Raw genomic sequence first — 15,957 nt, forward strand, 5'->3', positions numbered from 1 at the left:
TGCAAGCAGAGAATCAGACAGACACACAGAACTTTCTGGGAAAAAAAAGTCAAGGAGCTCCATGCTGTGAGGTAGTAATTCTTGGGCTTCACTAAATGAAACGGATCTCAAACCACATCCCCCCCCACCAACCCTAATTATCTGGTTACCTAGTCACCTTCTGTCACTGGGATGAACTGGCACGAGCGCTGCGGTACCTGTGAAAAGTCTATCCGTACACTGGCATGTGTGACTTTTAAACAAATAAATATTTCCAGTTACTTTCTTTCACCAAAACCATAAATTCTAAAATAATTTCATCCTGAAGGGGGTGCCCAAGAGCAACACAGTAGAGGGGAATGGCTGAGAGTCCCGGGGAAGCACAGGGTCCCTCCCCCCAAAACCATGGCAGCCACACACCTGGGTCTCTTCACCCTCAGTTTCTTCAGAAAATAAACAACAGAAACCTCAGAGCTGCAGAGATCAGATACGGTGACAGGTGACTACAGGGCACCCCGATCAGCGTCTCCACACACCTGAAGCACTGGCACACTGAAGAACTGGGCTTATTCCCTCGGCTCCAAAACCAGGCTGCCCCAGAACCGAAACAGCTCTGTTTGTGTTTCAGCTCTGGTCTGGAGGCTTATTCATCTACCAAACACGCTCCCTACGATTTCCATTTTCCTGCCGTTGGTGTCATTCAGCCAGACCACAAGAGTCACTCACTGCAGGCTGACAGATCTGGTACAAGACTGGGACATTAGCACAGTCAGAAAGCCACCCACAAACGCACCATAAATGCACTGCTGGAAAGGCATAAAAACGTGTCTCCCAGTGGAATCCTGGATGGGATGCTGCATCTTCTAGTTTGTTTTATTTAATCAGTATTAGTCACATTAATCAGTATTAAAGGAGACCATTTTTAAAGAAAACTTAACGTTTACACCCCAGATGTCCTTATTCACTGTTCTCTTTCATCTCTGTCTATGCATTTGGGTGATCGCACAGTCAGAATCGCGTACTCAAAACAACACATCACCCACTGCCCTCTTTCCTGAACACAGCTTGACAGGTGTCTTCCTCGTCACGTGGTCCCGACTTTGACCATTAACTTTGGTGACCACATAATATCCCATAAAGAAGAGAGGCCATAATTGAATCATCCTTTTCTCGGCTGCCCCTTTCACCCCCCCTTCCCCACATTCACCTCGCGGTGCACCACGTTGAGCCCGCCACTCGGATCCTCCCGAAATCCAGAACCTGCCCCCACCCCTCCAGGCCCACAGCTCTGCTTTACCAAGGTTTTTACGTCTTTTTTCTGATTGTTCTCAAAGTTCCTTCCAGTGTTACTGAGGTATCATGGACACAGAACACTGCATAAGTTTAAGATATAAACACCATGACTTGATACGTATGGATGCCTTGTAAAATTATGACCACCATGTTATTTAACATCCATCACTTCACCCGGTTACATTTGTTTTCCCCTTTGTGAGGGGAACTTTTAAGATCTGTCCCCCTAGCAGCTCCCAAACACGCAGTAAAGTACTGGTGACTATCGCCATGAACATAGCCGCCTCATTACTGGCGATCTGTACCTCTGCCCCTTCCCCACCCCACCCCTCATTCCAGAAGCTGTGAAAGGGCAGCAGCGCGGCTATCTTGGTCCCACCCTGCTCCTGCGCGAACACAGTGGCTGCTGCCACGCTGGCTGATGTCTGTCTGTCCTCTCTACCCAGGAGGGCAGGTCCAATGGGCCCTGTCAGCAGCACGATGAGGAAAGATGGGGGCGGGGGGGACACCATTCAGGGGGCTCTGGTTTTCTTCAGTGACGTTTTGGCCACCTCTATATAGAGAGAAAGACTAACTAAAATGAGGAATGCTTTTCTTTATATGATTCCGTTTTGCAGATAAAGGGATGAGGGTCAGAAGAGAAAGGGGCCCGCTCTGCTCTCACAGACCTTAGGCCTCCGAAGCCCCCGTCCAGGTCCCTCTTTTTGTTCCTCAGAGCACAGCTTCTCTGCACACCCTCCCCTAGCTCACGGCCCACATGAGCCACGGGCAGGCCCTGAGCTTCAGCCTTTTTAAAAACTGTTTGGCTCCCGGGCGGACTCGGACCCGACCCCTGAATCTCAGTCACACGCCCCGTTTGTGAGCATCTCCCCCCGGGTCTTGCTCCAAGCCGCACACAGCCCTCCGCAGCCCTCCCCCTGGTCCCGGCCGGGAGCCGGTCTGCAGCTCCCTCCGCTCGGCCAGGCTGGACCGGGGCGCAGGTCGCAGCCGAAGCACAGCCGGGTGCCCCTCCGCGTACCAGGACGACGTGACCTGCCACCCTCCCCCGTCCCCCAGGGCGCCACTAGGTTCTCTAAAACCTTCTGCCTTTTCTTCTTTGTGAATAAGCAAAGCTCCTCAAATCCACTCCCCACACCTCGGATCAACAGAGGAGAAAGGGAGCCGCTGCAGCAAGTCCCCAAGTACTGTATTGTGTTTCAGGAAGATACCATATCCCTAAATGTACTAATTACCCTATGACCGTACCGTATAATGTTAGCACGCAGAGTTTCTCTTCCTGGACTGCCAGGCTCTGCATGGCCCTTCTTACCCTGCTCATCTCCTAGGGGCACTGTACCCTGAGCATTATGGGATCTAAACAAACAGAGGGCATGAAACCCACCAACTGGATGAGGTGGATATCTACACTGGAATCATTGAAAAGCCAACAGTCCCTATTTTTCTATGACTAATTCTAAACAATCCCATCAAAGCGCTCAAACTGCTTCTGAGCTTAGTGCTGCGACAAAGGACACAGACCCCAATTTTGTAGTGAAATTATGGAAACTGCACACTCCTACGGCCCAAATCAAGTCTTATTTTCTTAAGATGCTCTGGTGTATCTGGGGACTGACTACTTCACACTGCTATGGGTCTGCATGAAGTGTACCAATGGAAGAAGAGGGTGACGACCCACTGCAGAGGGGTGGGGGCACCCAAATCAGTGTCTCTCAGCAGGTGGGGAATGGGCTCTTTGACCAGCTCCAACGGTAGCTGCATCATGGCAGATCTAGGAAGAAGAGGAATGGCCCCCATTTCTCTGAATGCCTCCAACAGCGCGGTAGAATGAGGTCAAACCACAGTGCCCGAGATGTTTGAGAGGCTGGGCTTCGCCCTGAACAGTTGCTCACTGGCAATTCTGGGCTTTCTCCACTGTCTACAAAGGGACTCATGATTTTTATTTGGGACGCTCCTGCCCTACATTTATGCCATCTTCTAGTGTCCTGCAGCTGGTGCTGTGGCCACACAATGGACAACAGCTGTTTGGAGCTCTGCGGCTCCAGAGACTTGGTGGGCACAGGAAAGGCTGGCAGGAAAGGAAGATCACAGGAGCCTCTCTTCCCAGTCCCTCACTCCTTCCCCACTCACACCCAGACCGAGTCCCTCACATGCATGGCTTCCCTACATCCTGAAGGTGTCCTCCGTAGCTCTCACCATGGTCGGGGACCATCTGGGCAACTGTGCAGGCTTTCGCACGCAGTTGCGCAAACCATGCTGCATGCAAGTGGGTGAGGGCCAGAGCCCAGGCTGCACTGCGGCTGCCCAGCTGTGCAGCATAAATGGGCTGAGCGGGCAGTTCAGGGAGGCCTGGGCCCCTGGCTCCGAGCGTGACCACTGGAAACGCTGAACCCAGGCTGGCCAGCTGGCAGACATGAGACTGCCTGGTGCCGGAGATGGGAATCCTACAGAAGCATGGGCTCAGTGGGGGGTCCAAAGTATACCGAAGGGATTAAAATTCACCATAATAAATGCTGTTAATGCACTTGGCAAAACACCCGGGAGAGAAAATCAAGGAAGGGAAATGGCCAGGGACAATTTCACTAAGGGGACATTTTCCCGGCAGACAGAGGGCACGCACAGGGGCCCAGAGAGACGGCTGGGCTTGACAGAGCATGCAGCTCACACCCGGTGCTGAGTAGAAGCAAGGTCACAGGCAGAGGGATGACACTGTATAGGGCTCCCAGTCCTTGGCTAAGGAAAGTGGACTTGCTGGGAGCAAAATGAGCTGGCAGAGACCCTTAAAGCAGGAGACTAACAAGACCTATGTGTTTTGTTTTTTTTTTTAAGAACTTTCTGGGGTGCCTGGGTGGCTCAGTTGGCTAAGGGTCCAACTTCAGCTCAGGTCATGATCTCACGTTCGTGAGTTCAAGCCCCACATCAAGCTCTGTGCTGACAGCTCGGAGCCTGGAGCCTGCTTCGGACTCTGTGTCTCCCTCTCTCTCTGCCCCTCCCCTGCTCATGCTGTCTCTCTCTCTCTCTCTCTTTTTCTCACACCTCACACACACACAAAAATAAACATACATTTAAAAAAATGTTAAAGAACCTCCTGGACTTTCTGGTGGCAATGTGGTAGATAGACAAAGAACTGGAAGGTTACCAGTGACTGGGAAACTTCAGCAGCCATTGATTGCTCCGGGGTGAGGTAAGAGTGAGGTGAGACCTGGTACAATCTGATGCCTAGTGATGGGGTGTGGGCGGTAAGAGGTCTGAGGACCCCAGTCAGGGTGCACCGAGATGCAGAAAAGAGACAGGATGAGGAAGGCCGGCACGCAGGGGACACAGAGCGTTCTCACTTGGAAATACTCAGATGCCGCAGACATTCAAGGGGTGTAATGCCAGACGGCTGGGAGCTCCACCTGATCACCGCAGTCACCCTGACAGCAAGGGGACGACAGACCTGGCCAGCACCACGGACCAAAGACACGTGGCACCTTGTACCCGTGGCCACGCGGGACACGTGCTGCTTTTCCCTGCACTGAAAAGCCACACAGTACTGACAGGAAAAGGGAGGAAATTCAGAAGGGAGGAAATTCAGAAGTCTCTGACCCAATTTCTCTGGTCTGTTTCTTTCTTGGGGGTGGAGGGGAAGACTGACTCTGACGAACCCAGATGAGATCTAATTTTGCGCCCCAGCCCCCAACTGTAACTGAAAATTTGTGCTTCACCGGATGCTGGACCAGGAAAGAATAAAAATCCACTTACACATGAAAAGTGGTACTAACCCTGGTTGAAAGCTTTTAATGTACAGCAACCTCTGGACTGTTATGGAAAATATATATGCAGATCTTTTAGTAACATTAAAAAAATTATGAAGCTGATTCTTTAAGAAAGAAAACTGGGGAGTATGTGGTAGAAGAAAACTGTAAAGGACGTAAACAACAAACATCCATCTCCACGCCCTTTGCATCTTGAGATCTGCACTTCCGCATGAGGACAGGAGACAGAACACTTACACTCAATCCTCCCAATGGTTTTTGGTTTGAAAAAAACTTATGATTGATGTACAAAAAACCAGGCCTATCGAACGTATACAACGTGATGCGTTTGGAGATAAATACGTACTGGGAAGTCAGCACCACTATGTGTGCCATAAAGCTATTCGTCACCTCCAAATTCATTCCGAGGATTCTGGTGATAAGAACACTCAACGCAAGATCTACCGTCTTCACAAAGTGTGAAGTGGATGATACGGTGCTGTTAACCGTAAGCCCTATACCGTAGAGCACATCTCGAGGGCACACTCAATCTGCAGGACTCAAACTTCATAAAAACCAAGGCAGGAGCTGCTCCTAGAATCGCGTCTCCCGGGGGTGTGCAAGGGGGAGAGAGGCCCCGCCCTCCACTGCCCGGCAGGAAGCGGTGAGCAGCAGAGCAGCAAGCGCAAGAGGGAAGCGGCCACATCTCCCTGGCACACAGTGGCCGAAAGACGAGCTCTCCTGAGCTGTGCCCACCCACCCCGCTCCGCTCTCTCCTCAGCAGGTGCCCTCACAGGGAAGGGCATGTACAACGCCACCAAGAGGGAAGCAGCCTGCGTCCCAAGGGAGGCTTGCCTTCACCCCCCGCAGAGCCTGGGGCTTTCAGACAGTGAAAGCAGTTTTGTAAGCTTTTAGAAACCACTCATTTCTTTGGAGTCTGTGACATCACTTCGGGTAATGTGGCCTAATCAGGCCACCCTTAACTTGTGCAGAAATGTGCTCTATTTATAAGTACTCAGAATACTAGTAAATGCATAGTCAATACTTATTGAATGAATGAATAAAAAGCAAAACAAGAGAAAACAGAGGATCGGCAATGACAGACTATCTAAGCAAATCACCATTTAGCAACATAATTAATATTTAGCCCCGAGGCACTATGAATGGCAGGGACACTACTGCTCGTACACAGAAATGTATACGTGAAGGAATTTTTAAGGGCAAAGACAGAGAGCAAACGATATGGTTACAGAAACTGCAGAGACATGCATAAAATGTGCACCTCTAATTGAGTAAGAATACGAGGTAACAGACATGCAGCCCAATAGACGCTGCACTTTTTCTCAACACAAATGCACAGTGAGGTTGACCATAAGAACTAACTGGATAAACACGGCCTGACTGGATTCTAGCATGTTCCATAGCAGTGCTTTTCAAATGCTTGCGGAGGAGACATAAGGCACACAGAGCAGAGACCAGGATGGGGGGTGGGCTGACCTGGGGTGGCGTTGGGGGGCTGCCTGGTGTAGGACACGTTGAACGCGGGCTCCTCAATCAGCGGTGGGGGGTACATGCGCCTCCGGATGAAGAAGCCGGCTCCACAGCAGAAGAGCACACCCATCATCAAGAGGAACCTGAGCAAGAGCACAGGGGTGAGGGGGGTCTCAGGGTATAGGGTGAGGAGGGGCTCAGGGCACAGGGGTGAGGGGGGGCTCAGGACACAGGAGAGAGGAGAGGCTCAGGGCACAGGGGTGAGGCAGGGCTCAGAGCACAGGGTGAGGCGGGGTTCGGGGCACACAGTGGCTGCCCAGGGATGGCCTAGGCTCAAAGGCCCACAGACTCCGAGATCCATGAGCAGCGGCTCCCACGTGCTGGGGTCAGAGGGTGGGGCTCACACCCGGCCCCTCAGGCTGGCCTTCCCCTGACTTTTCCCCCAGGACATTCTTGGGTGGGTGACACCAGGGCGACTGCTGGCCTGCAGACTTTGGGACAGCCCTGAATGCAGCCCTCTCACACTGAGAAACTCTCTAAGTGAGTTTTCTGTCTCAAATAGCTCCACATGCTTAGCTGCCTTCAAAGGGTTGGTGCAGTCTCTTTCTTGTCCTTGGCTCTGACCTCAACTCAATTAATTTTAGTCAAAACAGGACCTTCTCGATCTTGCTTGAACACCATGGCCAATCCAGCTTTTGCCCCGCTGTCCATGTCCCACATTTTCTGTTCACAGGGAAAGCAACACGGATAAGCACATTTGTCCTTTATAGCCATTCTCTCTCCATTATTACATGAATATTCAGAAAGAAATTTTACATGGTGACCTTCCTAGGGCACACCTTAATTATAGAAAAACTAAAGGAGAAAGTACTCATACCCGATAAGAGAGCCACAGATATAAAATCTCTACGTGCTAAGTATGGCCGACCTCCTATCGTGACCTTCAAGTCTAACAAACAGTAGAGCTGACTGCTTAAGGACAGAACCTTTGTCTAACTCGTCTGAAAATTCTCTGAGATTCTCACATCACTGGCATTCAATAAATGACTAAAAAATGGATAAATGGCTTCTTCCAGCTCACACTTGCACCCTACCCTTTATTTCTAGAAATGGGGGAAGTCATTCTGAGAAGGGCCAAGTTATCTGTCCTGCACAGACATGGCTGAGAAACTCTTGACTATCTCTGAACCGACAGTATGATGGGACTTGTGGAACCTTCCGGAACCTCACCTAATTTACCCAAACTGCGTGGGCAGCCTACTGCCTTGTGAAGGATGAAGGAGCAGCAGAGCCAGCTGCATCACGGTCAAAGGCATCTGACCACATACATAAATGAAATGTAAGAAAAAAGTAGGTGATAAAGTCTACCATAAAGAAGACTAATAGGATGTTAAGTGTAAGTCCATCAGTCGGTCAGGAAATGATTCGAGATAGGGCTGAAATTGTGGTTTTGGACCTGTCTTCTAATTCATCATTCATTCAACGATGTTTAAGCGCCTGCTCTGGCCCCAGCATCATGTTGTGCATTATGGAGAGTAAGGTAAAGTCCCTCCCCACCCACTAAACCTGAGTTCTGATAGAGGAGGGACAGCAAACAACAGATTTACAAAATCACTGATTTACAACTCTGGTAAGTGGGAAGAAAGAAAATTGAAGGTGCTGTCGTAAGTGTGTGTGTGTGTGTGTGTGTGTGCGTGCGCGCACATACGTATATAAGAAAACATACATAATGTAAAAGTGACCATTTTCACCATTTTTACGTGTACAACTCAATGCAACATGAGGTTTTAAACAAGGGTACGTGTTATAGCGAGGCGATCCAAAAAGCTTCTTTTCCTTCAAAGCAGTATCTGAGCTTAGTTCTGGAAAGGGATGGAAAGAAAGAGGCCAGGTGAAGGGGAGGGAAGGCACGTGCTGGGTGGAAAGAACAGTGCAGGTGCGCCAGCGGGGAGCCGGGTCACAGGAGGCCCCCGGAGGATGGCTGTGGGCCACAGACGGGGGAGAGGCCGAGGACGCTGCTGTCTCGGCAAACTAAAGACTCCAGGCTGTGAGGGGTCTGGCATCTCAGCACGGAGATGCTGGAGCCTCAAGGGAACTGTTCTGGCTCTTAAAGCGAATTTCTCTGGGGTGGACTCAAAGGTAATCTTACATTCAACAGTGGGTCCAACTGTAAGTATCTGAGCACAGAGAGGCTGACTGTGCGCAAGGGTTTACATACAGGGTTTATAGCGCTTTTCAAACAGCGCTACCACTCGCTCCCAGGAGCCCAGGCTCCCTGTTTCTGGAAAAGGCGCAGGACATCTGAGACAGGGATCTCTTCCATGCGGTAGGCTAAGGTATCCGTTCCACTATCGAAAGGATTTTTTCTTCTCCTAGCCAAATGTGAATGACATTGCACCTGATAGAGACCTAGTAAGTACCAGGTGGGGACAGAACAAGTCACAAAGTAGGAGACTGACTGCCAGCTTAGGTATCAATGCTCATCAGGTTCATTCCTCATGGAAACACTAGTCTGAGAGACCTTCAGGGAGAAACTGACGAGGCAGGAAAATGAGCTTGTAGAACAAGGGAAGAGAGGAAGGGGGAAGGGAGGGGTAGAGTAAGAAAAGCCGTCCTTTGAAGCACTAAAGGTTGACTGTGCTCTAGATGCTGCTCCCTTTCATTGCCGAGCAGGTTTTGGGAGCTTTCCAGGGATTAAGAGAGGAAGTTCGTGCCTTTTCTACGATCCGAAGTAATCTGGTTTCTTCAGTTCAATGTGTGTTGTTTCGATCCCTTCCTGCCCTCCCCCAGTACTGGGTGCAGCAGCTCCCTCCCTGAACACACGTCCTGGGCAGCAGGGGAGGCACGATGCAGACCCAAGTGCACCCAGACCTCCGGGGGAGCCACGATGCGGACCCAGGTGCACCCAGACCTCCGGGGGAGCCACGATGCGGAAGCCACGATGTGGACCCAGTGCACCCAGACCTCTGGGGTGGGACCCTGGCAGCGGGGCTCACGCACACGCTAACCCTGCCGGTTTTAACTCCTTCGCGGTGTGCTTTCCAGCTCTACACAAGGGTGCTACCGGTCTAGTTTTTCTAACCCAAAGGATTTCATTCAGACTGTGTTGGTTAAAGATCACTCAAGATTTTAGAACTGGGGGGACTTTTGAAAGCATCTCCTCCAAAACCTTTGTTCTTATGGTAAGGAGACAGAGGTTCTTAAAAACGAGCTGGGACCAAGAGAGGGGAGGAGAGCAGCCCTTCCTTGACTCCACACCCAGCTCCATATCCGCAGTCCCGACGGCCCCCCCCCCCCACCGCCCCCCCCCACATGACTCTTGTCCCTCTCTCACCACGCTGGTCCTTCCCACCTCCCTGTCCCATCAACATGCTGGTGCCTTTGAACGGCGCACCCTCTCTGAGACCCAGCCAGAAGCTTCGCTGCTTTTCCCAACTTTTCTGGCATCAGAGGCTCTATCCTGTGTTTCCAGAACACCAGTTTAAAACTCTCCATGTATAATTACTATGCAGGCACCTGTCTCTGTTAGAGGCCTGGTGACCCTAAGAGCCTCTCCATGGGGCCCGGTGTGAGGAGACACTTGGTGTTTCCCGAGAGCTGGACCCAAGCATCCTCTGACTTCGGCTGGGGCGCCTTGGACTCACACCTCCAGCTGTCCTCCGGCTATACCCCCACTTTGGAACGTGCTGTCAGAATCTCCCCCTCTGGCATCTGGCACCCGGTCTGACGGCACCCACGCGATGTCTCTGTGCAGGGAGCCCGCTAACTCACTGCGTGCTGACTTATCTACGCATCCCAACTCTGACAAGTGGCCCTGGCCGGTCGCTCAAAGGCACCTGGCTGCCGGCTCAGGTGAAATTTCCTGGGAAAGCCAACAGAAGATGCTGTAGCTTCTAGGCCCTCGCGTTTCTCCTACATGCTGAATTGGTTTAAGAATCTCCTAATACCTAAACCTTGACAAGAGCTTCCTCATTTTTAGGAACATTTCATTTTTAGGAACGTCTGGTGCTTCAGGCTAACCTGGCATAACTTCCTAACCATGTCAGGACTCCTGCCCCAGCCAGTCCTGTCTCCTTCTCCCACAAGGCCCCATGGAGGAAAGTTCTGAGGGAAAGCATGCATGAAGCTGGGCTCTGAAATACCACCCATCCTGGTCTTCCTGGCCCTGCTTTGGCTGCCCGCCCCACTTCAAGTGGACCCAGAGATATTTACATTTAGAAAAATCTTAGACTGAAAAAACAATTCACCTTCTATTATAGGGTTTTAGGCACCAACATGGCGCTTGGCTCAGGAGGGCTCTTCCTAGAAGTGGTGACATCAAGACAGGGGATCCAAGCCAGCCCTAAGCGGGGGCCAGGCCAGGGCCCGATAGGACAGGTGAGTCCCCAGATAGCCAATGCCCCATCTAGGGGGTGGTGATGGGGGTATGGAGGCAGGCTTTCCTATGAAAGACAATGGGACAAGTGGAATCCCACCTACTGGCGCTTCCCCTAATCAAACACTGGGAACAGTTGTCGGAAGGGAAAGACAAAACCCCATAAAAAAGTTTCAAGTGGCTGCTGTAACATGCTTAGTAAAAGTCGGAAAGTCTTCGGAAGTCAGGAATGTCAGAATCTAAAAGTCACAGAGAAGCCTAAGTCTTAACCCTCTGTGGAGTTTGCCTGGATGACCTACCACTGCCGTGGAGCAGACGAGAGGGCGTGTGGGTGCAGGAAGTGCTCTTTTGGTTTTAGGCACATCCTCTCCCACTCACGCCCTGCCGTCCCTGAGATTGGAAGCAGCGTCTCTCAACTATAGACTCACACACACTGTCAGACACACCCCTAGCAGTCATCCTCTGAAGAAGGCGATCCACTGGGCCATCCTATTGTTGATGGAAACCGCACCTTTCTCCTTCTAGGATGTTCTGTCAACGCCACTCCCTCATCCCCTCTCAAGGTAGAATTTTACAGCCTTCCCTCAGGAGAGCTGGAAGATGGACAAGGCTGTCTATCCTGAAAGTGACTATTCTGCGGACATAACGAATGGAGATGACTTCCAGGCAGCACAGACTTGATCACAAGATCTGCTAACTCTCTTTCCGAAGATCACCCTCAGCTCCATCTCAGAAAGTGGAGCAGCAGCCGCCGGAGATCAACGGCCTTCCAGCCCACCTTCCCAGACTCAGTCCTCTCTCCCAGGCACAGCCTGTGGAAACGGGAGCGAGCTTCCCACAAACGCAGTGAGCCAACCCGAACATACCTGCTTCCTTGACCGAGGCTGTGTCCGAGACCAAGACCTCAGGTGACGGTGACTGACAACACTGAGGGTGGCAGAGCCCTGGCGGGGGGGGGCNGGAAGGCATTCGAGACCAGGAAGAGTTGCGACCTACCAGAAGTACCACAGCCTCTGGATGGAGAGGGCCCGCACGCAGCACCTGGAGCCACAGCAGTCCTCGTAAGGGCGGCATCTATAGGAGAGAAGCGCAGAGGCTGGTCAGTGTCCCGGGTCAGAAGGAAGGCCGAACAGCTCACGAGGTCCAGGCCGATTCTGGTGTGAAGGACAGAAATGCCACCGCTGCATTTCACAAACCAGAGCTGAGCGCTGTCTGGTGGCCCAAACAGACAGGGCCGAGATGGCTCCGGCCGGAGGGCGGTGCAGCTCGGAGCACCGTGTTCCAGACGCTGAATCCCAACGGTCCCCTGCTGGCAGGGCCAGCGAACCCAGGCCAGTGTGAGCTCCGTCAGCTGCAATGGGCAGGAGGCTCAACAACAGACCCGTGTCCACGTGTAGTAGACCCTGGCCCACGCTCCATCCCTGATGATGGTCCAAAGCTGGGCGCACGGCACTGGTAAGTCCCCTGGGGCTCAGAGCAGAGGTTATGAAGTCAGACACATGAGCTGGTTCTGTTCTGGTCCTGCCGCTTAATGGCTGTGGGACTCAGGCAAGCTCCTTGACCTCTGCGAGCCTCGATTTCCCCATAACTGAGCTTCTGCAGTTTCCCAGTGAAAGGGGCAGAAGGGCAGGACCCTGTAGTGCTGCAACCTACACACCCCGCAGACAGGACTGTCCTTGTCTCATTCCCCCTCCCCCCATGGGGCCTGAGGGTTGGGGCCCTGCGTGGGTGGTTGGGGCTCAGGGGCCATTCCTCCTCTAGGAGAGCTGCCCAGTCAAGGCCCTTCGGACTCAGTGCAGGCTCCAAGGAGTCACCTTAGCTGTCTTTAAGATTCCTGCCCCCCTCCCTTTTTTTGGAAAAGAGAGACTACTATGAACGCTGAAACCCCTTGGCTCTGCACCTTGGTATTACAGACACACTTTCACCGGAGTGACTTGAGTCCACGCGGCGGGCAGTGAGGAAAAGGGAGAAGGCGGACTGTTCCTCAATATTGTTAAATGGTAATATAGCTGTGATCTAGGTCCCTGCCGGCTTTCTTTTTTTAAAAAAAGAGCTAAGAGAAATACACACTTTGATCTAGGATCTTAGACACTGAATCTGTAGATAATTCCAGTAAAATTGGCTTGCTTTATGAATAAATGTGTAGAAAATAGCTCCCTGGGAAATATCAGTGAAGATGCATTAAGATGGCAAGTCGGGAGTTATAGTAAAACTCAGCAGACTCGAGTTCCTCTGCTGTTTCTCCTTGGTTGGCTCCCAGGGCTTGCGTATTTTTATTTTATTATTAATATTTTTTAAATGTTTATTTATTTATTTTTGAGAGAGAGACAGACACTGCGAGCAGGGAAGGGGAAGAGAGAGAAGGAGACAGAGAATTCCAAGCAGGCTCCATGCCATCAGCCCAGAGCCCGATGCAGGGCTCAAACTCATGAACCGAGAGATCATGACCTGAGCCCAACCCAAGAGTCGGACACTTACCCGAGTGAGCACCCCAGGAGCCCCATCACATCTATCTTTTTAAATACCCAGCACCCAACTGCTGCTAAATCTATCACTTCAAGGACATACTTATCTGAGAGACTCCTGCCCAGTCTCCACCACCACCAAGACCACATACACCATATGATACAGATGTTTCCACATCCAGTCCTCCCACAATCCACAAACACGGACTTCCACATACTAGGTAGAACTTGCTACGATTTCCATAAGATACTTCCGTCAATCGGTGACATAAGGTGATCTGTTTCACTTGCCTTAATCAATCAACACACAGCAGAAGACTAAAGTGTGTGACTCAAAATGCCTCTGGTCAAACAAAGGGAAGAAAAGAGGCAAACAAAACCAAAGACTCTGAAATACAAACAATAAACTGGTGGTTGCCAGAGGGGAGGTAGATGAGGCAGGGTGAAACAGGCGAAGGAGATTAAGAGTGCATCTACTCTGATGGGCACGGGGTAATGGACAGGATTGCTGAGTCATTCTACTGTACACCTGAAGCTAATGTAACACTGTATATTACACTTAGATTAGAAAATAAATTTAAAAAAATCTGCTGGTTCTTGTAATCTAAGCATCCATTAAAAAGCCACCAAGGTGCTACTAAGGAGCTTGGCTCCTCACTGGACCCTGGGAGGGGTAGGGGGTGGGGCAGCAGAAAGCCAGACAGAAGTCCCTGCCAAGGAGGAGCTTTCTTTCTACAAAAGGGAGGCAAGCAATAAATCTTTTAAAAATGAGCCATGTGATGACAGTAAGTCCCACTATGGTGAAAAATAAAGAGCTGACAGGCCGAGAGCAGGGAGGGGGAATAGATGACACAAGCTTCAACAGGGAATTCGGGGATGACTCACTGAGAAGGTGACATCTGAGCAGAGGCCACGCAGAAATGCAGCCTGACAGTGACTTGGGCCAGCACAAGGGCCTGGGCGGTGGGCGAGCGTGGCTCCAGAGCGGCTGGACCAGCTGCCTCTCCAGTCGCAGCTACACCGCACTGTGGCCGCGTTGTGGAGAAGAGTGGTGAAGCGCAGAGCGTGAGAGGAGATGCAATGCCCGGTCCAGGGGGCTGGGGGGGGGAGGGGCAGGCAGGGAATCGGGGCCAGGGCTGTACCCGCAAGGACCCAGCACGGCCCAAACAGCACCCTCTGCTAATGTGATGCACTGCAGTGTCCACAGCGATGCCCTGGTGCCCTCCTCCCCGAGAATCTCCGTGGTCCTGGGTAACCAGTATGTATGTGCTTGGGGGGGGGTGCAGGGTGCATACATTTGTATGGAGGAAAGGGGGGGTATTCAAGGGAGAAAAAGGAATTCTTGCCTTTAGGGTAGGTGCAGTTCAAACACTTAATTATAAATGAAAAGAGATGAAACTCTTTTCTATCACGAATCTGTAAAGAGAATCCTCAGCAGTTACGTCAGATTCATGATAAATGTGATCACGTGATGGGCAGGTTTCAAAGATGGCCCCAAGATTCCCACCCCTTAGTGTATGTGGTCTGCAAGACCCCCTCCCCTGGGGTGTAGAAGGTCCTAGGAATATGATGAGATGGCCACGCCCATGATTACAGAATATCATATAAGGTCATATATTATATAAGACTCTCCCGCTAGCTTTAAGTAGCTGCAGTGCTGTCAGAGGGCCACGTGGCTCGGACTGAGGCTGGTCTCCAGGGGCTGACTGCCACCACCAACCAGCCGACGAGGAAACTGGGACCTCAGTCCGACAACCGCAGGGGACTGAACTCTGCCAACAACCTGCATGAACTTGCAGGAGAACCCCAAGCTACAGATGAGGACACAACCCAGCCAACTTCCTGATTTCAGCTTTGTGAGACCCAGAGCAAAGGACTCATCGAGGCTGTGCCCAGACTTGTGATCTCTAAGAATTATGAAATGATAAATATACAGTAAAACCTTGGTTTGTGAACATAATTCATTCTGGAAACATGCCTGTAATCCAAAGCACTTGCATATCAAAGCGAATTTCAAGAACCATTGGCTCAGTTGTGATCATGTGATTTTTGGACTTGGGTACAGCTCGTATTGCAAGACATCACTCCTTATCAAGTTAAAATTTGTTAGGAATGCTTGCTCCTCTTGCAGAACAGCCACAGGATGAGTTACTCACAATCCAGGGTTTTACTGAACATACTTTCAATCTGCTAAGTCTGTAGTAATTTATTACGTAGCAACAGAATACGAAGACAAGTAAGAACAAAGATCACAGGTTATGAAATGTCTTACATTCTAGATATGAGGTGAGGTGCTCTACCACTGTCATAACACCCAAAGCATCTATATACACGGTTAAGTATTATTAGCCTCATGTCTGAAATAAGTTCAGAAAACAAGGCATTAGGGATATCCTCTTTTAAGTACCAGCACTATTGCTAAAGCCAGGAATGGACTTGGCCGGCATTCCGGGAAAGTGCCTGGCACAGACGCTGCCTCTTGGGTCGTACAGAGTCTTCCATTACCAAAGGGTAACTAACTTCTTTGTCCATACTTGGTTTGCCTGTTCTTCCTACGCCCTGCTTTTACAAGCTGCTATTGGGCCGAGCATCCCAGTGATGGTGTGTGGTGAGTCCACAA

The 15,957-nt window shown here is 51.0% G+C and overlaps 1 protein-coding gene across 1 annotated transcript in view; it reads right to left on the minus strand.

Moving 5' to 3' along the window:
• The window catches only part of VOPP1 (VOPP1 WW domain binding protein), a 104,169-nt gene that overhangs the window by 21,407 nt on the left and 66,805 nt on the right, over window positions 1-15,957 (minus strand). Inside the window, exons 3-4 of the mRNA XM_077765835.1 lie at window positions 11,869-11,946; window positions 6,504-6,640 (exon numbers count right to left, since the gene is read on the minus strand). Of these exons, the coding sequence (XP_077621961.1) occupies window positions 6,504-6,640; window positions 11,869-11,946 (215 nt within the window). The remainder of the gene's footprint in view (window positions 1-6,503; window positions 6,641-11,868; window positions 11,947-15,957) is intronic.

Source organism: Crocuta crocuta, unplaced genomic scaffold (assembly GCF_008692635.1).
Source record: "Crocuta crocuta isolate KB4526 unplaced genomic scaffold, BGI_CrCroc_1.0 scaffold751, whole genome shotgun sequence".
NCBI lineage: Eukaryota > Metazoa > Chordata > Mammalia > Carnivora > Hyaenidae > Crocuta > Crocuta crocuta.